Source organism: Alexandromys fortis, unplaced genomic scaffold (assembly GCF_014885135.2).
Source record: "Alexandromys fortis isolate MF-2015 unplaced genomic scaffold, M_Fortis_MF-2015_v1.1 scaffold_127, whole genome shotgun sequence".
Taxonomy (NCBI): Eukaryota; Metazoa; Chordata; class Mammalia; order Rodentia; family Cricetidae; genus Alexandromys; species Alexandromys fortis.
The window spans coordinates 1,395,496-1,420,220 of record NW_026068006.1 but is presented as its reverse complement, the minus strand read 5'-3'; the positions used below and the strand labels follow the sequence as shown (position 1 = coordinate 1,420,220).

The following is a 24,725-nucleotide window of genomic DNA, read 5'->3' as shown; positions in this document are numbered from 1 at the left end:
GACCAGGATGAAGATGGAAATCGCCTTTAGCTACCTAGTGAATTCAAGGCAACATTAGGTCCCACCCTCCCCCACCCTGAAAAGGGTAAGTTTGAGGAAGTAAAAAATGAAGGGATGAATGAAAGATTGAAAGAAAAATTGGGGGGAAATAAAAGAAAAACGAGAAAGAAAAAAATTATATTTTGGTTGTGTTGATGGGAATGCAGCAGGCAGCAGTGGGATGGGGTCATCGGTTATCTTCATTTAAGAACATCAGTGTCTACTCTAGTGTGCTCTCTCTGGCCGAGACGGAGGCAGGCGACCTGGTCAACTCATCTAAACAGTCCATACAGTCAGCACCCACATTTAGGAGCTGGGTGAACTTCAACAGACCCAAGTCACCTGCTTCCTTTCCTGTTGGTTACTGAGGAAAGACACCTTCTAATCTATTAGCTATATGAGTTTCTTACCTAGATAGAAGTGAAACGGTTTTTGATGTGTATGATCATTTTTCCCCTGCAGCAAAAAATCTAAGAGCTAAGATAAGAAGTGACAGTCCTGTCACACGGAGTGGCCAATGCCAGGCCTCACACAGCACAGGCTACAGGGTCAACAACACAGGGCTGCACAAAGAGAGATTTACAATAAATAATAAAGCCATCCATAAAAGATTATGGCTCTAAACAGTGATACATTTCACTAAGTGCTGGGTGGTGGCACAAACATCTCCACCTTTAACATCTGAGGGCCAGCAGGACTTGTCTCCATGTGAGCAGAAAGCTCACGGGCCCACAGTCAATCCCGGAACCAGCTTTGCAGGAGTTCCCACGGGAAGGCTAGGACAGAGCAAAACACTGAAGGAAGGGACGGAAGGTGAGGAAGGTGAACGTAGCCTGGAAGAGAAGCCTTGAGGGCGGGGAGGCGACGCTGCCAGTTCAGCACCTGCCTGCGCAAGCATGCGAATCACAGTTCAGATTCCCAGTGACTGTGCATAGAGCCAGTGAGGCTGCGGGTTCTGAAATCTCAGCGCTGGGAGGCAGAGACAGGCGGAGCACTGAAGCTTGTGTCCAGGGAGCCTCACCAAATTAGTGAGCCCCCAACACAAGCTCAATCTCACACACACACACACACACACACACACACACACACACACACACGAAAGAGAGAAAGAGAGAGAGAGGGAAAGAGAGAGGGGGGGAGGAGAGAGAGAGAGAGAGAGAGAGAGAGAGAGAGAGAGAGAGNACACACACACACACAAAAAAGAGAGAAAGAGAGAGAGAGGGAAAGAGAGAGGGGGGGAGGAGAGAGAGAGAGAGAGAGAGAGAGAGAGAGAGAGAGAGAGAGAGAGAGAGCCAATAACTTCACCTGGAGTAAAGTAGCCAGGGGAGTGGAAGGATTGCCAAATGGTTAGAGCACTGACTACTCTTCCTGGGGTTTGGTTCCAGAACCCACATCAGACGGCTCACAGTCATTTGTAACTCCAGCTCCTGGGTCTCTGATATCCGATTCTGGCCTCTGTGGACACCTGTGCGGTGCGCGCACGCGCGCTCACACACACACACACACACATACAGTCACGCACACACTCGCCAATAAATAAACAAAATAAACCTTTTTGAGGAAGCAACTGCTGTTGCTCTTCACAATGAGGAAAGCAGTCTCGGAGCTCTGAGCCAGGAACGGCACAGAAACAGAAGGACAGTGGAGAGAGCGACCGCCTGTGATGGTTCTTCCTGGGGAGGCGGAGCTGCACATCTAGGTGGAGTGGATCCGCATCAGAGACAAAAGGCAGATTATCCTGACAGATTTCTATAGTGCGTGAAAGATAGTATATTTTCAAGACCAAAGTTTCTTAGTTATCTGTTCATCTACGTACCTGAATTTTCTCTCCCCAAATTCTGGGTAGAAAATACGTCTAGAAGGTTTGAGTTCATTCTGAAGCGATCAGGAAGCTGTAGCTGAGAGAACAATCTTCCACTTTTCCAAAAGCCACAAAAGACAGGTGACAAAACAGCTACCCCAAGGATGCATCGAACCCTTAGAGACTCTCTGCCCACACACAATGTGCCATGACCATAGGCAAGAGGCTACGGGGAGCTCCCGTATGGGATCTCCATGTCTAGATAAGGAAACCGGAGGAAATAAGAGCACACCGGGAATGTCTACACAAAGGCTACGGCTTGCTACAGTAACAGACTACAGGCTTGGCTAAAGAAAGATGAGGACCAGGGAAGTGCAGGATTCTTTACAGTGCTCCTCAAGGAACCGAAGGGCAGGAGAAAGTCTGTGATGGGAGAAGAGCGACACGAGCCTGTGCTTAAATGTCAGTACCAAACCACTGACAACACTGTGTACTTTCCCATTAAAAAAAGAAAGAAAGAAAAGAACCAAATAATACTGCAGGCTGAGTGTTCCTGGAACGCCGGAGACAAGGTGCGCTTTGGAGTACCTTCGTGTAAAGAGAGGTACCTTGGGGACAGAACCCGGATCTAAACAGGAAATCCATTTGGATCCTATAGGTCCTACACGGGAAGGTCATCGTATACAATAATTGTAGTGTACCTGTGTTTTGACGGTGACCTACAGATGTGGAATTTTCTACATGTGCTGCTATGTTGGAGAACAAAACTTTGAGCTTTGAAACGTTTCAGATTTCTGAGTCAGGACTTCCTAATTTGTATTTCGTTTTCAATTTAACACCCCACCACTGCTTAAAATTCCTCAGCCTCTCACAGATCCCAGGCTGCCGGAAACCTGCTGTGTGCTCAGGGGTGGCCCCCAGCGCAGGAGTGTTAGGAGGGTAGGCAATCACTGCACGCCCAGCCCAGCAATGCTGGGGCTGGACCTGGGCTCCAAGCGTGCTAGGCAAGCCTTCTACCCCTGACAGAGCACATCACTAGTCCTCAACTTCATTTTCATGATTATTCCAATTTTCTTCTTTCTAAGGGAGTGCTTATTTTGTTAATTATTTAATTATCCTTAAATATCACATTCTTTGATTAATTTATTTGTTACCAATTTAGAGTAAGAGATTTATTAGCATATGTAAATACATGCAAGCACATGAGCATGTCATTGTATGTTTGTTTTGTAACACCGTTCTAAGTGAAGGACTGTGAAAAAAGTCACCATAAAAGAAAAAGGGCACTGGCTTAGTGGTGCTAAGGAAAGACCCCTTCTCTTCTCAGGGCCTGGGAAAGGAGGACCCTCCTCCTGAGAGATCTCACCTTCTATCTCTAGTCCTGATGGCAGCCAAGAGCAATTTGGGAGAAAATCATCCCGGACAGTGTCATGAGTTCCCACCCTGACTGGCTGAGACTAGAAATTCTTTATCCAAGCCTAAAAGGCACATAATAAACAGAGACCTCTCGAGAGCTCAGAAGAGGGTTTCGGAGCCTGACGATCCACCGTGTTGGATACACTTTCAAAATGAGAGACTGAGGAGAGGAAACTGTGGGTTAAGTCTCTGGACACTGGCAAAGGTTAGCAGGACATGTGCCCTAAAAACAGGCTGGCTCTGCCGCTCAGAGGGAGGGGGCTCCTGAGCAGGGCTGTGGGCCAGGGAGTCCAGGTACACTGACCCCGTCCCTGCTGCTGCTCTGGGTAGGTGCTCTGGGAGGGTGCTCTGGGAGTGTGAGCTCTGGGTGGGTGCTCTGGGTGGGTGCTCTGGGAGGGTGAGCTCTGGGTGGGTGCTCTGGGTGGGTGCTCTGGGTAGGTGCTCTCGGTGGGTGCTCTGGGAGGGTGAGCTCTGGGTGGGTGCTCTGGGAGGGTGAGCTCTGATGGGGCCCTCATCTGACAACAGAAGCTTCTCAACAATGAAGACCTGGTGGTGTTGCTCACTCTGTAAGGTGTGATGTGGCATGCTGGGAGTATCCTTACAGAGACATACGCTCAGAGAATCAGGGAGCGGAGCTAGTGAGATGGCTCAGTGGGGAAAGGCGCTTGATTCCAAGGAAGGATTTGAGCTCAGTACTTGGAACCCACATGGTACAAGGTGAGAACTGACTTCTGAACATTGTCCTTTGACCTACACATGTGTGCACTGTGGTGTGAACATTCACACAGACAGGCATGCACACACACAGACGCTCTCTTGTAATAAAAATTAAAAAGTTCTGTGGCATGACTCTCTGGCTTGGCTCCGTGGCACAGCTCCGTGGCACAGCTCCGTGGCACAGCTCCGTGGCACAGCTCTGTGGCACGGCTCCGTGGTAGAACATTAGCCTAGAGTACATGATGCCTCTGTCAGAAACAAACACAAGTATCAGAATGGTGGACAAGGACTGGAGACTGACTCTTCCGCTGAGGTGGGGATTTGGTGACACGTTATTTTCTTCTCTTTGCTTTGTTTTGAAATTCATCGTCATCATCACAAATACAACAGTAACAACCAAACAATACAACCCAGGTTATCCACAGAACAGAATAATACTTAAATGACAGTAAAAGGGCATGAGAAAAGAAACACCCATGCCTCATCACAGGAAGAGCCTCCAAGATGAAATGACAGTCAACAAATTAAAATGTCTTAACTCGAATATAGTAAATCTAAATCATTGGTTTAAAGAAATTCTTCAGGAGCTGGAGAGATGGCTCCGGGGTTATGAGGGTATACCACTCTTCTGGGCAGTCTGAGTTCAGTTCCCATCACCAAGCTCAGGCAACACACAACTGTCTGTAACTTCAGATCCAGAGGATCTGATGCCCTGTACAGGGAGCTACACACACACACACACACACACACACACACACACACACACACACACACAAACCATTTTAAAATTTAAACTAAAAGTGTAGTGTTTGTCAGGTCTCAAATATTTATAATTTTTGCCTGCCCCTATCCACCTTGCTGTTGTCCCGCAGTTCCTGGAAGAATGAGATCGAATCTCGCGAGGCCTGGAAAATGCGAATGTTTTCTTCGTGCCTTCACGCACAGGCACAGGCTTCCAGGATCTTCCTCCATTGCTCTCCACCAGGCCATGACGCTCACAGTTCAGCTGACAGTGAGCTCCAGGGATCCACTTGTCTACCCGACACTAGTGCTGCAGGTGTGCATTGCTCTTAGGAGGGAGCTGGGGATCCAAGCTTAGGTCCTCACACAGGCATGCGCATGCCAGGCCAGGCACGTTTCCTGCTCAGCTGCCTTCCCAGGCCAGGGCCTGAGTCCATTTATCTCAGCCACTGCTCCTGCATTAGTTACGTGTGGGGATGCGCGGTCTTTTAGTAACAGGGGGCTGACTAAGTAAAGTATGACATAGGGAAATGCTGAATAATACTAGCAAATCTTAAAAGGAAAATACTGAGTTACACTGACTAACTCAAACATACTGCAGAACATAGCCCTAGGTAAACTAAGATTATAAGCTGTATATATGGCAAGGTCCTGTTTTGGGTAATTTTTGAGTACATAAAAATAAATTCCACAAATATACCCATTGCCAATACAACCATCATAATTTAGCAATGGGCTCTCTCAGTAGAAGCAATATCAATGATGGTTACTTAAGTTTATATTCTATGTAGTCCAAAAGTTATCTTGAAAAACTCACACAAAAACTATGTCGTCTGATGACTTTTAAATCTTTTACTTTTTTTAAAAAAGGCCTTTCAAAGCATGGCTGTGCAATGGCAGTTGTAAAAATCCAAACCCCAGAAACAGAAACAGCCTGGTAACACTGTAACCTTCAGCACAGGTTTCCCAAGTGCAGACACTATGCAAGGGTGGGAGGCTGCAGGAGACAAACAAGCAAACCCCAAAACAGAACACAGCAACAGCGACAACAAAGCATGTGGGAGAGAAACTGTGCGCTTCGGGGAAAACAGCTCAGACACACACGTGCGATGCTTCTTGTTTTCTTTGAAAGGTACAGCGGCATCTATTCTGGTCTTCCTAAAGGTGGGCCAATACACAGAACCTAACACCAAGGTTCAGGGCCCAGGTTCCTGTGGCCCGGCTTCAGCATTCATCCAAAACGGGCCAAGGAACTTCCCGGGGCAGGGTGCACAATGCAGGCCTTGTCAGGGCCACTGAAGCAAAGAGACCAGATCAGGGCATCCCAAGCCACCACAGACCAACGAAGGGAACCCGGCACACCCGGACGCGTGAAATGTCAACTCCTAGACGACCAGGTCTCCAGGGAGAATGCGACTTCTCACAGAAACTAGGACAAGGGGCTTTCTGTGCGAAGCCAGCAGAGGGGCTCTGTCCTCCCTGCAATGGTGCAAGGACCACTTCCATACAACACAGACACCCTGTGGCCTGCTGTCACTGAGAGCTAGTCCACTGTGACAAGACGGCTTCTGCCTATTTGTTGGATTTCTAGTAACAGCTTTGGGGAAGTTCCAGAGAAAACCCCAGACTTACAAGAGCAGGGCTGAGGTCAGCACCCACGCTACATCTGCCTTCAGTTCTGTTGCCATTGGCTGTCACTGTGCCTGCCACGGACAACGGCTAGTTCCTCACTGAGACTTCAGCATTTACCTTTATCCCAGACACTCCAGAGTTAGACAAAAGACCAAAGTCAGCCAGTAGGAGGAACACACCAGGGCACGGTTTGGAGGGAAGGCACCAGCGGCCTCTTCAGACCCTGCCCCTTCAGAGCAACACCGCCTGGGCAGCTCCCCGAGAGCCTTATCTCAACCCTGGTATCCCTGCCACAGATGAGAGAGACCAGGCCAGAGGTCGCATGCACAAGCCGAGGGAGGGGACGGCTTAGTGAGAGAGGAGGGCGGGTACAACGGGCAATAACGCACCAAGTATTTCGAGGGGTTCACGTGTCTATAATAAACTGTTTGCAAGAATCAGTTTCAGTTTCTTTGAAAAATGAAAATTTAAAGATAACCTGGAGATATATTTCCATGAAAAGATTCTCAGTTCAACGTGCATGCCAAGGCGGCTAGCTGCAGGCCCTGCGTTCCGCTACACCATGCACAAGGGCACCATGGTTAGCGGGTGACGGCATCAGAGACATCAAAACATCTAAATATTCCTTGAGACAATCTTCTGGAAGATGGCAGCATGTAGAGAAAGGATATCTTAAAATTTCATGCAGATAACGATGTGGCCCTGAAACAACCCTGGCTTCATTAAAAAATAAAAATAAATTATAGTCTCTTAATTGAATGGGGCTCCATGAAATTAATAGTGATGTAATATTAAATGCACTGATGTTCTCTATGTATTCAGTTATAAAGTCACAAAACATGAGTGGTAAATAGAATATAAAAAGAGAGATTAAAAAATCACAAATTTCATTTGCTGTTTCCTGTTTCTTTTCTTAATTGCTTCCGTCTCACTCAGTATTCCAAAAGTAATTTTTCAACTTTTAAAGCAATAACACCATTATTCTCTTAGGTTTGCCAGAGATGTGAGAAGGGAAAATTGCATGAACGGAGGGAGGCAGCATGTGACACCTTTTACCAATCTGTGCAATTTCTATTACTGAATCATAAATATTTAAGGACATACATCCACACGCAGGAAAATTCTATATTGGACACTATCAAGTGAATATGTCTTTTTAGTAAATGATGTTTTCTGCCATTATCTAGATCACAGAAAAAATAGCCTGCATTTCAGATTTGGAAAATTGGGCAAATTAAATGTTGGTCTGAACGGTACAATACAAGTCTGTCTCTGATTTTTTTCACTTCTTGTGCGGTAATGGATAAGAGGAGGATGCACGCAAACACGTGGCTCTTTATGGAATAAAGTGTGCATGCTGTCTTCTAGGCCTGCAATCTGACTCCCCCCCCTGTCATGTACACTGGATTATTAATGGGAACAGGTAATAAATGATAAGAGAGGGCTCTTGGCAGCCACTGTCCAAAGTTCATGGTGTTACACAACATTGGATCCGTCCCTTCACCTGCCGGGAGCTATCTGAGGCTAGCTCGCTCTCTCGCTCGCTCACTCTGGGAATCCATCTCCCTACTTCCACCCCACCCAGCATCTGGCTGGGTGATGAGCCATGGCGGAGGACTCGGGCCTCCTTTCCATTACTAAAGTTTGGAATCTGGTTATAGAATTATGCCTCATGTACTTTCATCTGCCAAATGACCATAATGACTGGTTATCTACTCCCTATAGAAACGGGGCATGTGCTGGGAAAGTAAATTTATAAAAATTAGGGTTTTATTAGACTCATCCATGGTCTGTTCTACTCTCCTGATCCTGGCAAGAACTCGCTCCCTCAGCTGTGTGTCAGGAAGATGGCACTAGGCACACCCAGGACCTGCTCTCACAGGAGACCTCCGGGCCTCCTCACACCTGAATTTTCTAGACTCTTAAAGGTTAAACGTGTGAAAGGATGGTGGCTTGAGAATTTACAGGCTGCATTCAGTGCAGGTGCCCTTATAAGGGTGCAGACAAGGGCAGCGGGGCAGAGTCAAGGCAGAATCGCATGATCCAATCATCCCAGCTGCTAAGTAAATTGATTTTTGTGCCCGGCTATCTGGTACAGTCTGGTGGGTTATTTTCTGCCTTTTCTTTCGGGAAAGTTGTTCTAATTTACACAGCTGATTCTAAGGTCTTAGGATTTGAAAATAAGAAAGGGCATTCTCAAACCAGTTCCTGCCGGGGATGTGGCTCACTTGGACAGTGCCGGAATAGCACTTGCTCGAGGCCCTGGCTCCAAGAGCAGCACCATCACAAATAAAGCAGAAACAAAAGCAACCAAATCATTTCTGTAAATGAAAATCTCAAGGGGGCTGGGAGGTGGCTCAGTGGAGAGAGTGCTTTCTGCACAAGGAGTCTGAATTCCCAGGACCGACGTAAAACCTGCGAGCAGTCAGCCAAGCAGTTGGGAAAGGCATAGTGGCGCAAGCCTTCGCTCCCAGCACTCGGAGGCAGCGACAGGGGGACCTCTGGGAGTTTGAGGCCTGGTCTATAGAGCAAATTCCAGGACATCCAGAGCTATACAGTAAGACCCCATCTTTATAAAAATAAGACAGACAAGATAGAGCCGGGAACAGAAGCTGACGCTAGTGCTGGGAGCTCCAGACCAGTCGGAAACACTGTTTCAAACGCTTAAAGTGGAGAGCAACAGATGAAGAAACATGATGGTGTACATACACAGGTGATCAAGCTTACACACATGTACACGTATGTACATTACACACACATGTACACACACATGCGTACAACATACACGCATTCTCATGCCTAGAACTTGTTTCAGAGTAATCTATCGGAAGAGGTGACAAGGGAAAATCAGATAAAGTGACCCAGGGTGGGAACTGGCAACAGTCTTAACGGTGACTGGCCCCTCTCTCCATCCCCGTGTATCTGTGAAATTCTCCGTTACAGCGGTATAAAAAACAGACAAATGAATCCAGGAATTTGCTAGTAGCTAGCCTCAGCCTTTAGCTTCAGCTAAGTCTCTTTTTACAAATTGCCAAGACATGCTGTCTCTCGTCATTTCCTGTCCTCCATATCGTATGTTTTATAACAGTGGTATGGGCGAGGGGCAGTGCTGTAGCTGGACTGGAAACTCAGTGGGGTGAGAGCGCAGGACATGCAGCCCGAGGGCTTCTTGAGCATCCCATGTCAAGCACAGCTTCTGGCCCTGGGAATGGCAAGCCGCAGTGCCTTTCACTGGGGACTACTGTGCTTCCCCACAGGCCCCGTGGGCGTAAGGAACACAGAAATCAATAGTGATGGACAAATGGAGGGGTGCTATGGCCTTGTGTAGGACAGGGAGGCAGCCAGTTTACATGTCCTGTAACTCCCCAAACTTCAGGAGCAGGAGACAGCCCAAGTGCAGGAGCTTGGGGATTCATCAGCGTGAAAGAGGCAGGAAAAGGCCATGTAGCTGCACTGAACAGGCAGGCTGGCCCCCAGGGCTCCTACATGATTAAACTACATATAACTCCTGAAGGTGGAAACTTCTAGAGTCCAGTGGTAAGCCACTGTTCCAAACAGTTAGCTTCTTCCAGGAAATAAACACGAGAGGAGGGATAACCGAGTCAAATGGGGTGCTGCATCCCTACAATCCCAGTACCGGGAGGCCGAGTAAGGAGGGCTGAAAGTTCCAGGTCAAACCAAGCTACACGGTGAGACTGACTCAAAAATAGTAACTAAGCAAATACCCCAGTAAGTACTAAAACACAGATACATGAGAATGGAGCGTTTGTATAAATCTATTTGAGAGCTACCGCAGAACACACCCTAAAATATAACTCCCCCCCCCCCGACCTTGGGCATACAAAATCAGGGCCTTTGAAAGCGCTAAAGAGTCAGAACCAGACAGCTGTCATCTCCTCTGTCCTTAGTTGGGCCAGCTTGACTCCACTTCAAGCCATGAGGTAAGGGGTGAAAAAGAAATCAATTTGTAGATTTGGTCAAGGTGTCTACAAGAATAAATAAAAACACACCCAGGGTTTTGTGGAATTATAAACCCTGGGTCTAATCCTGGCTTCTGAACACGTCTGGTTGGGGCTCCTAGGAAGCAACTTTTCCATTGCTTCAGGCGGATCTGAGTTAGGTTTTTCTTCCTTATAATAATCTCCCAGCAAGAGAAGAAATTACGATTGATTCCTTTTTGCTGAATGCTTAAAAATAAAAATCTCTTCTAACTATAATTAAGCTTTGGTTCCAGCCAACACAGTTTATACCAGAGGCATATTTCAGTCCTCTTCCCTCCTCCCAGAGCATGGGGGAAAGCACAAAACAACATGGTCTCACACACCTCTCTGTGATGTATTCTGTATGTATTTAGCATATACTTACTCTTCAGGGTCTAGCGGCCTCCCTGGAATGCTGTTGGGGGCCTGCCTAGCTCCTTCCTTCGGTACAATTAGTGAAAACCCCTCCCAATGGGAGCCTCCATCAGGAAACATAGCTTTTAGGGTACAAGGATCTGGCGCCCACAATAAAGGCTGCATGGTCTCTGTAGCACCTCCTATTCCAGGGTCCCCTAGGGGACTGAGCTGAAGGAGGCTCCAGCCAAAGCCACAACCTCCATAGACTCTTCCCTGCTCCCACCCCTCCCATCCAAAAGCAGTTCCTCACTAAGGCCCCTCAAGAGAGCCCAGACTCACTCCACTTTAGGAGCCCGAGCTATGACCTTCGAGGGCCCCGTGGAAGGAAAGTGGAATGAGCACGTGTCATTAATTTGCTGTACTTGGGTGACTATGGAACACAGCAACTCCATCTGAGGTTATGACCCTGGGACACAGCAGACAGACTTAGGACGCTAAGGAGGCAGCAAGCGAGCATTTGCATAAACTCAGATCTCCTGCGGCGGCATCCAAGGCCAGAGACAAAACAGGCTTTTCACCCAGACAATCTGCGGACCATCTTCACAGGACCAGTTGTCCATCCCTGTCCCTTCAGAGACGGGTGGTCCGTCTTCCATTCTAAGACAAAGGTTCTTTCCCTAGTACTGTTAGCCCGGCATGAGGCAAACTGACTTTGTGTTCATTTCTCTTTGATATCCAATATTCTGAATTCCACTGAACTGAGTAGAAAAGAAAATCGTGGGATAAAATCCCAGAGAATTCTGTCTATACTTGATGGTGCGATGAGGTTGTTACAGCCTGAAAGAAAATCATTCACTTATCTATCATTTGTTTCAAGGACTGAAAGAACAGGGCTGGGGAGATGCCTCAGCTTGTAAAGTACTTGCATTGAGGACCTGAGTTCAATCCTCCAGAACCCAACTTAAAAAAAAAATGCAGATGGGTCCTGGGGCATGCTTGACAGCCAGCCTAGCCCACTTGCTGAGATCTAAGCCATTGAGAGACCTTGTCTCAAAAGGCAAAGTGAGGAAGAACCTGAAGAAGTATTCCAAGGTTGTTCTGTGGCCTCACACACATGCACACATGTAAACCCATGTAAACACACACACACACAAAAATAAAAAAATATAAAACCAGTCAACTGATCAGTCATAAAAAAATGCAACTATGCTTGCCCAGGTAAGCAAACTCCTGATTGAACCAGTTTCCTGGCTGACTGTCCTCTAAACTCATCTGGCCCTGACTCCCCATGCAGCTCCTGTCTTGGGCTGAGTCAGAAGCAAGCTAAAGGTGGGGAATGGCCCTGCACAGGGAAGAGCTGCTCTCTGCAGATGTGCTTGCTGCCCGATATACCTCACTTTTCTTTTTTAAAAGATTTATTATGTATACAGTGTTCTGTCTGCATGTGTGCCTACAGACCAGAGAGAATGCCAGATCTCATTACAGATGGTTGTGAGCCACCATGTGGTTGCTGGGAATTGAACTCAGGACCTCTGGAAGAGCAGCCATCTCTCCAGCCTCCACCTCACTCTTTATTGAGGGCAGTTCTCCAGGGTCCTGTGAGAGCACCCAGACTGACTGACGGCCGAAGGTGGGCCATCCACATCGCTGAACAGAACCTCTGCCAGTGGGAACTGTTCTTTCCTACAGTGTAATTCAGATCCACTTTCCCACTTTTCTTTTTAAAGACTTGCTCTCATGTTGCTGTCTAAGATGCCTTAACTCTGAGGCTCAAGCAATTCTCCTGCCTTAGCTCCCAGCAGTAGGAACTACAAGATACAACATGGTGCCCAGCTCTCGCAACTTAAAAAAAATTCATTTGACTGCTTGTTTATGGGGTGGGCGTATCGTGTGTGTGGAAGTCAGAGGAGAATTCTCTCCTGTCATGTGGGTTCCAGGGACAGAACTCGGGTGGTCGGGCTTGGCAGCAAGTCCTCTGCCTGCTGAGCCATCTCACTCACCCTCCTGCAACTCTACAGAAGCACTGTCTTCTGTCTGCTCTAAAATCTTTTCCCCCAGAAAGTGCTTCAAGTCAACGATGGGATAGCAGAGCCAGGGCGACGCAGAACCACCAGAAGAACCTTGGTCCTGCCCTAGCCTAAGCCTCCAAACTGCACCTCCCATTTCAACCCTCACCATGGAAGAGGCCTTGGGTTCAGAACCAAGTACCAAAAAGTAAGAAAATAAGTAAGCTTTTGCAAAGGTGATAAGAGCATCTACTTCATAAGCTTGTCGTAAGGAATAAAAAACAATGACATATGGAAAATCCCCCAGCCAGCCGACCTGTCCCTTGTACATATCTAATAAACATTAAGGTTTGTCTCTCTGTTTATCCTAGAAGCTTGTCTTGTTGCAACAGCTGAGAATTCTGGGAGAAAATGTTGAGAAAGCTCTAACTCCTTTGAATCCGCAGGGTTTGAAGAAGAGTATCCCATGCATGAGTGAAACAGGCCTGGGCAGATCACAGGGGTGACCCGGCACGCGGGGCACAGGGGTGACACCGGGCACAGGGGTGACCCGGCACGCAGGGCTCAGGGGTGACACCGGGCTCAGGGGGCACAGGGGTGACACGGGGCACAGAGGTGACCCAGCACACGGGCACAGCGGTGACCCAGCACACGGGCACAGGAGTGACCCAGCACACGGGCACAGGGGTGACCCAGCACAGCAGCCGCCTACCTGGTGGTCGTCCGAATGGTGTTTTCCTTTGTGTGATTGTGTTCTTTGCTCACTTTTTCTGTAAGGAGACAGAAAGAAACACATGCCTTGGGTTACACTCAGTTTACTTCCATCTTTTAGACAGAAACACCCAGTTTCTCTCTTATCTTCTTGGGAAAATCAAACGCATCTAGACGCAGCCACAAAACTACTAAACACTGAGCAAGCAGAACTAGCGAGTTAGGTGTGGGTGCTGCCTGGTTGTAACTCGGCCTCAGTAAGCACACAGGTTAGGTGCACGGGAAGGGTGGGTGTCTACCCATCTTTCCCTGGCTGGTAACTCCTGTGTTCCCCAGGCCCTCCAACTGCGGTTGTGGCAAGTGTTCTTTCCCAACTCTGACGACAGTCTGCGTTGTTCGACTCCTTCCGAGGACGGCCAGAGAGCTCTTGGTGCTGTCATGGACTGCTTATTCTAATAAATGTCACCAGGAACAGAACGATGTCATTAGACAAGAGGTAAGCCTGCTCCTCGTGCATCCTGGGGTCTGTATGCAGCAGCTGTCAGAAATTATTTAATTAGCTTTCAAGAACACCAAGTTGAACCATAGCCTCGCTGACCCCGCACAAACGTGAGGACTCTTCCCCTGACCGTCACAGCTCTCGATGGCTTCTCTGAAGCATTTGCAGAAAACCTGGCCAACCTACAAAGCTTTCAGATCTTATGACCAGGTAGGTTTCAAAAGATAAAATCTCATCTTGGGGACTTTTTGCAAAATGTAAACAAGGCTTATACACCTTTCCCAGCTGCCTTTGACTGAGGGGACGCTAAGGAAGCTAAGTCGTGTGTGTTTACACACACACCTCCTTCCCCTCCTTCCAACAGTGACACCAAGGGAGGAGCTGGATTGCCTGCCAGCATCCACTGTTGCTAGCTAGCTAGCATGTAGTCTGGGCAGGATGGCTTGTCTGGGGTCACCTAGGCTGTGTCTGTGCCAGGGTGGGTCCTCTCAGAGCCACACAGTCCTGCCTTCAGCTGATCCATACTCTTAAATCACTATCTACGAAGCCTAGGCTTTTAGAAAAGGGACAGCATGAGCAAGGCCCTTTGAAGCTTACTGAGTTAGTGATCTCCACCACTTTAGAGAATCTCAGTGTCACTGAGACACCGACACAGTGTGGCGGTGCCACCAGGCCACAGAGAAGCTAACCTGTCAGGGTGACACTGACTTCAGCTTGTTCCCTGCCTGTTTCTAAGGGGTGCAACAGTGCCATATGGAACAGGGATGTGAAGGCTGTCTGCTCTATCAAACTTCAGTGAGAAATGACTGACGGAAAAACTTCATGAAGACCCAGATGAGGGCTTGTGTGTGTGTCTGCCAGAATACCAGTCTTGTAAACACACAAAACCAGTCTTCGTGGTCTAGGAGGAGCAGCATGGCAGATTCTCCAGGGACAAACAGGACAAGCTTGGAAAAGCAGACAGAAAGCACAGCTCAGGTACCAGACCCTTCACAGGGCTAAATTCCTGCACCTCTGGATTCCAAGCATTTGAAGGAAAAGGGGTTCATCTACAAAAACACCCTCTCAGACCACAGCTGGAGACGGCCTTCGTGCTTCCACTTTTTACTTTCCTCTCTCTCTCTCTCTCTCTCTTTAATTTTTTTCAGCAAGATATAATAAAAATTTCACTAATTCAGACAATGTGATTTTTCCCAGCAATACAGGTTCTCTTGGAGGACGTGGAAGTTTCTCTTTCGTCATTAGAAAGAAATGGCCTTGAGTAAGATCAACACTACACCTCCCAGAGGTGCATGTTTGAGCCTGGGCAAGGGGATCACCAGAGAACTGCACAGAGCCCTAATTCCAACCATGTTAAAGCCAGTTGGGCAGGTGAGAGGGCTCAACAGGCAGAGGGTCTGAGCTCTACCTCTGGGCTCCATGTGGTGGGAGTAGGGAAGCAGCTCCCAAACGCTGTCACCTGACCGCCACATAGATAAAATCCTAACATTTTCTACAAGTGAGTTAGGAATCCGATTTGGCAACACCTCATTAATATTGCAGTATAACACAAAACAGATCCTTCCAAACCCCCTATGGTGTGGGTTACCTCCCCTTCAGAAGAAGGGCTTTCCAGCCAGTGACATGTACCACCATTCACCTACCTGAGAGCTGAAAAAGAAGCTCAGAAGCCATCTTCACGGAGATGTCCTGGCTGAAGAGATTCCTCTCCGGGGGAACTCTACCTTCTGGAAGCTTCTGTAAGGGTTCAGTTTTCTCTCGCCCCATTAAAGTGCTGTAGCCAAGGGTCCGGCTGGGAGATATGGGGACTGGGGAGTCCTGGATGTCCACCTCCATGGGTTCCTCTTTAACTTTCACTGCCTGTGTCTCCTTGTAGCTTTCCGCTGCAAGCAGGTGGGTGAGAGAAACCAGAGCCGTCCTTCATTCTGAAGCAAACCCACTTTCTGCCGTCTTTCTGTCTGTCTGTTGTGCTGGGACTTGAACCCAGGGCCCAGTGCATGCAAGGGGTGCACATGCTCCACCCTGAGGTGTATCCCCAGCCAACTCAGTCGCTAATTACAAAGAAAACCATGAGGTTTGTGTTAGAAAAGAGGCTAGAAGAGTGGGTGCCACGGGACACTAAAACACAGTGTGAAACCATTAGCTCCACCCACCTGTCTTCCAAAAAAGGCTGGAAATAGGATAGCCTGAGAAACAGAGTGGTCCGCCCAAGGTCACAGAGTTAACAGCCTGGCTGCCTAGAACCTCAGGCTTCTTGGTGAGGGATTCCCTGACCAACCCTAAGTCCAGTGCTGACTGTAAACAGAGAAAGCAGCCAGCAACTGTTCTGACTTTATAGCTCAGCCAGTTTCAGCGACTCAGATAAGAGCGAGCTTCCTAAGATGACAACTTCTTCCCTGTCTCTAAAGCCCGCATCAAGGGTTTTCTCTCTAAGAAGGCATCTAAAGGACAAAGGTCAAACAAAGTGGATTCTTTGGAGGAATTTCTACCTTTCTGGGGGCTACTAAAGCTTGAGATCACTTCTCAAGTTAACTGAAGCCCAGATGTACACCTAGAAGCAGTCTCAGAGACCAGAATGAGGGCAGATCACAACCGTTCTTCCTCAGAGTTTCTAGACGGCCCAACGTTAGTGGGAAACATGCATTTGCTTTGCGAGCCTGGGTGTCTATGGTCATGCACTCCTTGAGTGAAGCACAGGACATGCCTGGACCACAAGGTGGGTCACTTCATCCAGGCACAAATTTGGACACATTTCCAAACCAGTAAACATGTATTAGTAACTACCGAGTACACAGCACCCTAGAAGACAAAAGTCAGAGATGACCGGGACACTTAGCTAAAGGACAGACAGGCAGTGGGTTGAGCAGTAACCCAGCATCCGACCATGAGACCCTGTGAACACGGTCCTGTTTGGGGAAAAGCATTTCACAGACGTGACTAAGGACCCGAGATGAAGTTTTAGTGGATAACCCAGGAAAACTTAGAGCCAGTGACAAGGGTCCTTCTTAGAGACAGGAAAGGACAGAGTCAAATAAGACTCTGGAGCTGGGCGGTGGTGGCGCACGCCTTTAATCCCAGCACTCGGGAGGCAGAGGCAGGCGGATCTCTGTGAGTTCGAGGCCAGCCTGGTCTACAGAGCTAGTTCCAGGACAGGCTCCAAAGCCACAGAGAAACCCTGTCTTGAAAATAAACAAAGAAACAAACAAAAAGGAAAGACTCTGGAGTTGCCGTACAACCGGCTAAAGAGCTGCACAAAGCATGGCAAGGCAAGGTCCCCCCACTAAAGCATGGTGGGCATGAAACGCCTGAACCGGGCTATGACGGCAACCACCACCACCACAACAGCCGCATGAAGCAGCTACCGAGCTTCTCAATATGCCTCACCGCTGCGCAGCAGAGGCGGAGAATGCACAGGACAGAACAGTCTTCTGACAACCGACGGAACAGTATTTGCAGGCACTGACTCCTGGGTCGGTCCAGCAATGGGGAGAGAGCCATCAGTGCCGCAAACTGCTGAGCGGAGCGGGGAGGAAAGTCAAATAGGTGCTGTGTGGAGCAGTTAGAAACAAACAAGCAAACAGAAGAGCACTTCAAATTAAACCATTAAAATTAATCTGTGGTTACCAATGCAAGCTTATCATAAGAGTGCTAATTTTTTGTTTCTCTTCCTAATGTATTACACACGGTTTTTCTGAAAAAACTGCTAATTCTTTGGCCAACAGTTGACCTTTGGGGCACTAAGATATTTCATCTAGATTGTCCTTCCTTCCCCTCTTACTGACAAACTATTTTCCCCTCTGTGGATCTAAGTAGCTCAGAAAAACTGAGTTCGCTGATTCAGTCAGGCATGAAAAAGAGAAAGTGGGGCAAGAAAAGGAGGAGAGACGGGGGATGGAAGGAGTAGGAGGAAAGAGAGAGCAACTAGGAGGAGGAGGAGGAGGACGGGGAGGAGGACGGGGAGGAGGAGGAGGAGGGCAGAAAACCTTTTCAGTTACAGATCAGCAAATTTCTGGGGTGCTGGCTCCCTGCCCTGGGGATGTGATGACCCCACAGACACCCTAACCTCCAGTTGGATCATCTGCCCACATGAGCAATCACAGCACACATTCCCTTCTTCCTGTCCCCACAGAGTATTCAGTATGTGGAAACTAAACAGAGGGTCAGGGTCACGGGTACACAACGGTGGCTCTGACCTTCACACTGCAAAGTCTCTTTGGAGCCTGAGGACACCCACAGAGGAATGCCAGGACCAATACAATGAGAGTCACTGACTTAAAAAGAAAAGTCTCAACACCGGAAAGAGTGAAGTTGGGAAGAGGTTCCACAGTGTATCTATCTCCTCCTCCACCCTCAGGTCCCCATCTTTGACCCTGGATCAAAAGCCACGTGACTGTCTGCACCCTGAATTGAACAGAACAATTTAGTTTTTCAGGCCAACTGGGGTAGCTTCCAGAATGATCGGCAGGACAGTGCTTTCTGTCCTCACAACAACCTGAAGAAATTTCAGAAGAATGTTCTAAATTAACAGTGATAGACCCCGGCTCAAACACTAAGGCGGAACCAGGCACGAAGGCGCACACCTTTAATCCCAGTACTTGGGAGGCAGAGACAGGCAGAAGTCTGTGAGTTCAAGGACAGCCTGGTCTACACAGTGAGATCCAGGACAGCCAGAGTGACATAGTGAGGCCCTGTCTCAAAAAATACCAAGATATGAAAGGGGAGCCCACCCCTGACACTGCCTGGAGTGTCAGGACCCAGAGGCTGGAGGGCCCAGAGACTTAGGATAGAACCTAACATGACTGAAAATAAAGTCGATGAATAATAATATTCTGCTATACTCATGGATTGGTAGATTGACGCCCGGCCCAGTCGTCATTAGAGAGGTTCATCCAGCAACCGAGAGAGCAGATGCTGAGACCCACAGCCAAACATTGGCGGAGTTCGGGGAAGCCTGCAGAAGAGTGGGAGTAAGGGCTACAGGAGTCAGAGGGGTCAAGGACACAGGCACAAGGCCCACAGAGTCAACTAAGCAGAGACTGCCGTGATAACCAGGGAATCTGTGTGTGTCTCAGCTAGGTCCTCAGCATGTAAATTACAGACACATAGTGTGGTGTTCTCGTGAGACTCCTCACAGTGGTAGTGGGAGAACCCTTTTCCTCCTGCCGGTGTCTCATCCAGCCCTGAAATGTGGTCATGTGCCCAGTCTTAGTGTAACTCGTTAAGCCATCTTGCTGTGCTCGGCTGGTACACCCGGGAGGTCTGCTCTTTTCTGAAGGGAAATGGAAGGAGTGGATGGGGGGAGGGAGAGGGGCAGTGGGGGAAGGGGCTGTGAAGACTGGAGGGAGGGGAAACTGCAGTTGGACAAGGAAAGAAAAATAAAAATATCTTAAGACTATGAGAAAACAAGATAGATAGATAGATAGATAGATAGATAGATAGATAGATAGATAGATAGATAGATAGATAGAAAAAGGAAGTGTCAGACTGAAGATCAATTTCTGGCCTCCACACACGCACACACAGAGTGACTGACAGATAGACACACAGTCAGACAGACAGACACACCACACACACACATACAAGATATTGTCCACTTTTCTTAGGGAGGGACAAACAATCCCTCTGGTAGAAAGCTATTCTTCTGAAATTTCTACCACATCTGATTTTTCACTCAAAACAACAACAAATTGAAAACTTCAGCCAGGCATGATGAAGCATGCCTTTAGTCCCAGAACTCAGAGGCAGGGGCGGGCAGACCTCTGAGTTCAAGGCCACTCTGATCTATACCCAGGGCTACCCAGAGAAAACTATGTCTCAAAAAAAAAAATCAAAATATATAAATAAATAAATAAATGCAAAAAAACAAATAAAAACCTTCATCCAGAGCAAGAAAGGAAAAGTTCCTCTTATGTTCCAGTGGGGACCCACCCCATGCTAATCACAAGCCCAGCCAGGTTGCCTAAACAAGTCTGGCCTAGGACCAGAGGTCGGTCTGACCTGGGAACATAGGTGTCTGCTCCAAATACCATTGTCCCAGCTCAGCTACTGTTTGCCTGGCAACATTCTCACAGGACAACGGTTGAATCAATCCTTCCCACTGGTTCTTACCATCCACTCACACCAGGGCTAAGTGTTCACTTCTAGGACCTTCGTACACAATAGAAAAGTTTTGAGAATCTCTTACTTAATAGGACAAGCACTAATTTCTGTCCCAAGGAATCTATAAGATTAAAAGAGGAGGGGCCACACTTGTCAGGAAAGAGCATGCCTTGAATTTGACCTCTAACACCCATGTACAAAGGCCAGGCGTGGCCGTCAGTGAGTTCTCAGAGTAAGCGCAATACTGGGGAGGGGGAGACAGGTGGATTCCTGGGACTTGCCTCCTGGGTGAACCTCAAACCAAAGAGAGGCCCTGGCGCAAAATCAAGGCAGACAGATCCTGAGGAACAACACCTAAGGTTGATGTTTAGCCTTCACACACGTGCCCTACATGCACACACACACACACACACACACACACACACACACACGCGCGCGCGCACACATACACTCCTACACGTACACACACATACACATGCACACACACGCGCGCACACACACACACGACAGCCTTAACCAATTATGATGCAGGAGAAACAGGTTCTGTGTGACCTTACACAGAAATGCTCCTTATCTGTAATTTCCCTTTGATAAGTGTGATAATGTGGCACACACCTATTTTTTAAGGAGACAATGCCCATAAACAGATGCAGGTGTCCAGCTTGTGACTGGAACGGTGCAGGCATGTCCTCTGACCCCTAGCAGCGTGGGGAGGGGAACTGGATAAATCCCACTCAAACCCAGCTTGGTCGCAGAAGGGGTACAGGGGAAGCCCTGTCCCACCAGCCACCCCACTCTGTTCTCTCATTGGTCAGTGAATCTGCCACTCTACAATAGGTTCAATCTTGGTTTTGTACTTGCCCTCAGGCAGTGCAAAGCTGGATGATTCATGAGAAGACTAATGTCCCTTTAATACAAAAAGTGAAATTAAAATATATTTTGTAAGGACACCCAGGAACCCAGGCCAAAGGTGGTGATGAACTCTTCCTGGGGTGTTGGGGGTATCGTGTGGCTTCAGGGATGCCAAGGTGAAGTGGGCGACCTGGTGCCCTGAATTAAGTGCATTTGTAGAGCGAGACAAAAGCGGCTCTCACTTCTGTCTCCCACTCTCGGAATCTGCTCCGTCCCGTTTTCTGGGTGGCCTTTAACCTGATCATTCTCAGCTAATACAAGAACTACAACCCATTAAACAGCAAAGTTCTCCAGATTCAGAAACCGGAAGCCTTAATGCCATGCACTGGGCCACAGAGGGACCTTCCTCAGAAGGCGAGTCGTGTCTCTGCCCAGAAAAGTCTTCAGTGGTCCACTGCAGGGAAGGAGAGCAGGCACTGCCTTTCCCATTCTTTCTCATAGTTTTCTTCCTTCAGGCCCTAGAGAAGGACTGGAGAAGCATGGGAGGGACAAGTGAAGCCACAAGAAAGGTCCCTTGCTGCTCTGCTGCGCAGTCATTTTGCACCTTTGGGTCAGCAGGTGTTCCTCAGCAGAGACTTAGCTAAGATCTCTCTATTCCCTGCAGTTGCCTTCACACAGGTGAGCTCCCGGAAGCCTGGGGCCATCCAGTACCTCCACTGTCCTGCTCCTACGCATGGCCTCCCATACCCCTTTGTGCTGACGTCCTATCCATTTACACTGGACAACATTTAAGGCAAACTCGCTCAGGCCTCTAGTGGGAAGCGGTCGAGGTGTGGGCCAAGGGAAACTGTCATTTCTTTACAGGACCGAAGGGACAAAGTGTACTGAATGCACTCCTGCCAGAGCCATGTCACCAGAGCAGCATGCAGCCTATATCTCCCCTCTGGATGTCAGGGACAAACGTTACACACCAGGATAGCTAAGGGAAGTGCAGGACACACTCCACAGTGGTGTCCCATAGGTCGCTCTCTTCCATCTCAACTCCTCCTACGTGTGTCTGGTAGGGCAGAGGCTGTGGAGTTCCCTTTAACGAAACGGTCAAAATCCCCTCTGGGTGCGGTGGTGAGATCGAGCATGCCTGAAACCACAGCATTTGGGATGCTGAGGCAAGAAGATCCTGAGTTGAAGGTCGCCTAGGTTACATGGAGTCAATGGCCAACTAACCCTCTTTCTCTTCCTTGAAAGTGAACTTGTGTGCGCTCCGCAAGTGTTCAGTCCCTGAGCTGTACCCCAGTCCTTCTTCATAATGCTGATTTCATTGCTACCACTATGTATTCATCTGAATATGGTTAAGAAAGGCTTTCATTAAGATAAGTTTGGACTTGTTCTGTAGTTCAGGAAAGCCTTGATGTTGTGAGCCTCCTGCCCCAGTCTCTGGTACAGCGGGGTTACAGGCCTGCAGTGTCCCATGCAGAGGGGTTACAGGCCTGCAGTGTCCCATGCAGCGGGGTTACAGATCTGCCTTACCTGACCTATCCCTCACTTTCATAGTTTACTCTTGTTGAGATGACTAAGCCTTCCTTAAAAATTACCATCTTGACCATATTTTTCTTTATGCTTGGAGGTGTGTAGTGTGTGAACGTTTATGCTCATGTGTGTATGCAGGTGGAGGTCAGAGGACAAGTCTAGTATCATCCTCAGAAATGCCATCTGCCTCCTTTTGAGGCAGAGTCTCTGGCCTGGAGCTCACCAACCAGACTAGAAGAGCAGGTTGTCCACCTGGGATCTGTCTGTCTCTCATACCTCTATGCTGCAACTGCAAGTCCAGCTCTTTGTGGGTGCTGAGGACATAACTAAGGTCCGCAGAACCTTTCAAACCTGTGCAATATCTTCATCCCTCCCCCAAGTTAGCCATTTTATTTTATTATTTTTTTAAAGTTAGCCATTTTAAATGTACACACGGGTGTCAGTCATTCTACCATCACCAACATCCATCTCCACGCTCGGCGACCTTCCCCAGGAGCAACTGTACCACTAGGCATGAACCCTATCCACTCTCCAGCTCAGACTTTCTGTCACAATGCCATCTGTAAAGCAAAGATTCTTCAGCTAGTGTCTTGGTAGTGAAGTCAAACTTAAATATCTAAGAAAGAAATTAATTCAGATTGCAAACCCCTTTTAGAAGTCCCCATGTCTTCCTGGCCGGCATGCTCTCTCCACTGTCTTTAGATATACACCTTGCATATGACACCAACATGAATTCTCTCACAGGCCTGCTCCCCTCCGGACTGAAATCTCAGGAGGGCGTGGCTCTTCTCACACCTTCAATCCTCTGTCATCAGCACAGGGCCAGTGTAGCTGGCATGTCTGGTGTATGTCTATCACAGCGTTACCTGAGGCCAGGTAGAGCAGGGGTGAGCTGCTACTCTCCCTTCCTATCTGGAAGGAAGGCATGTGCACCGCACACCTAACACATGAAGAACGGATAGAAGGGTGCTGGCGTCAAAGTATCAACCGCCCTTCCTTCTCTAGGAGACCCAGAACGGCAGGAGCCACGGCAGCTGCTTCCAAGCAGGAAACAAGCTGGGAGGTGGCCATGCTGGTGAGGTACTGGCTTTTCAGGCCCCAGGACTGGAGTTTGATCCCAAAACTCTTGTAAAAGACCCGAGTGTGGTGTGTGCACTTCCACTCCTAGGACTGGGGAGGTGGAGTCAATCCCTGGGACCTGAACGGAGACGGCCGGTTAAAGTTCCAGGTCAATGAGAGATCCCGTCTCAGAAAACACGGTGAATAGCACCTGAGAAATAACACACACACGCATGCATGCACACACACACACACACACACACGCAGACACATGCATGCATGTACACACACACGCATGCACGCACATACACGCATGCACACACACACATACACACACACACACGCACACACTGGAAGTACTGCAAACAGTGCCACACTGAAACCATTCTCTTCCACATAGGAAATTTGATTCCTGCTATTGGGATTATCGTAACTTAATGTTTTCGTTAATTATCATGCAACCAAAAGCACCAAGTGGGTGAAACAAATGACCAGGGGACCTGGATTGAAATTACAAGGTAACAACTCCACACGGGGCCTGGCGCAAGCTGGCACAGGATACAGATCAACTGCCCTGGCTTTGCCCTCCTGCCCATGCCAAAATCTAAATGGAAAAGGAGTTAGGCTGAACAGAGGACAGGTAAGGTCAGATCTACTGGACCAGAGGTCAAAAGGATGGAGGATGGAACTTCACAGGCTTCTGATGCTATGTGCCTGTTGTTTGGTTTTGCTTTTCTGTTTGTTTGTTTGTTTTTCCATCTTGGAAGGAAGCACTAGAGGGGCAAGGCAAGTATGGTCCTGTAGCCCTGACTCTCTCACCCTGTAACTTCACAGAGGGGCTATGAGAACCTCCTGGCTAGGCTGGAGACCTTAAGGTCTGGGCGCTCAATCCTGTTCAATTTTATTTTTTCAATGACCCAGGGTCTCTGCCTTGGAAAAGGCTGCATGCAGCATGTGTGAGTTGAAATATTTGCTGTCTAAAGGACTGGGCTGGCACGCCCTTCTTCACTGTGGGGATTATATGTTCTCTAAAGGACTGGGCTGGCACCCCCTTCTTCACTGTGGGGATCGTATGCTGTCTAAAGGACTGGGCTGGCACCCCCTTCTTCACTGTGGGGATCGTATGCTCTCTAAGGACTGGGCTGGCACCCCCTTCTTCTCTGTGGGGATTGTATGCTCTCTAAAGGACTGGGCTGGCACCCCCTTCTTCACTGTGGGGATTGTATGCTCTCTAAGGACTGGGCTGGCACGCCCTTCTTCACTGTGGGGATTATATGCTGCTTTGCTCC

At 48.4% G+C, this 24,725-nt stretch overlaps 1 protein-coding gene across 8 annotated transcripts in view; it reads right to left on the bottom strand.

Moving 5' to 3' along the window:
• Positions 1-24,725, bottom strand: part of Znf827 (zinc finger protein 827) — a 183,397-nt gene that overhangs the window by 64,997 nt on the left and 93,675 nt on the right. For all 8 annotated transcript variants that reach the window (XM_050161498.1, XM_050161496.1, XM_050161497.1 and 5 more), the window contains exons 6-7: positions 15,543-15,782; positions 13,402-13,459 (exon numbers count right to left, since the gene is read on the bottom strand). In XM_050161498.1, the coding sequence (XP_050017455.1) occupies positions 13,402-13,459; positions 15,543-15,782 (298 nt within the window). The remainder of the gene's footprint in view (positions 1-13,401; positions 13,460-15,542; positions 15,783-24,725) is intronic.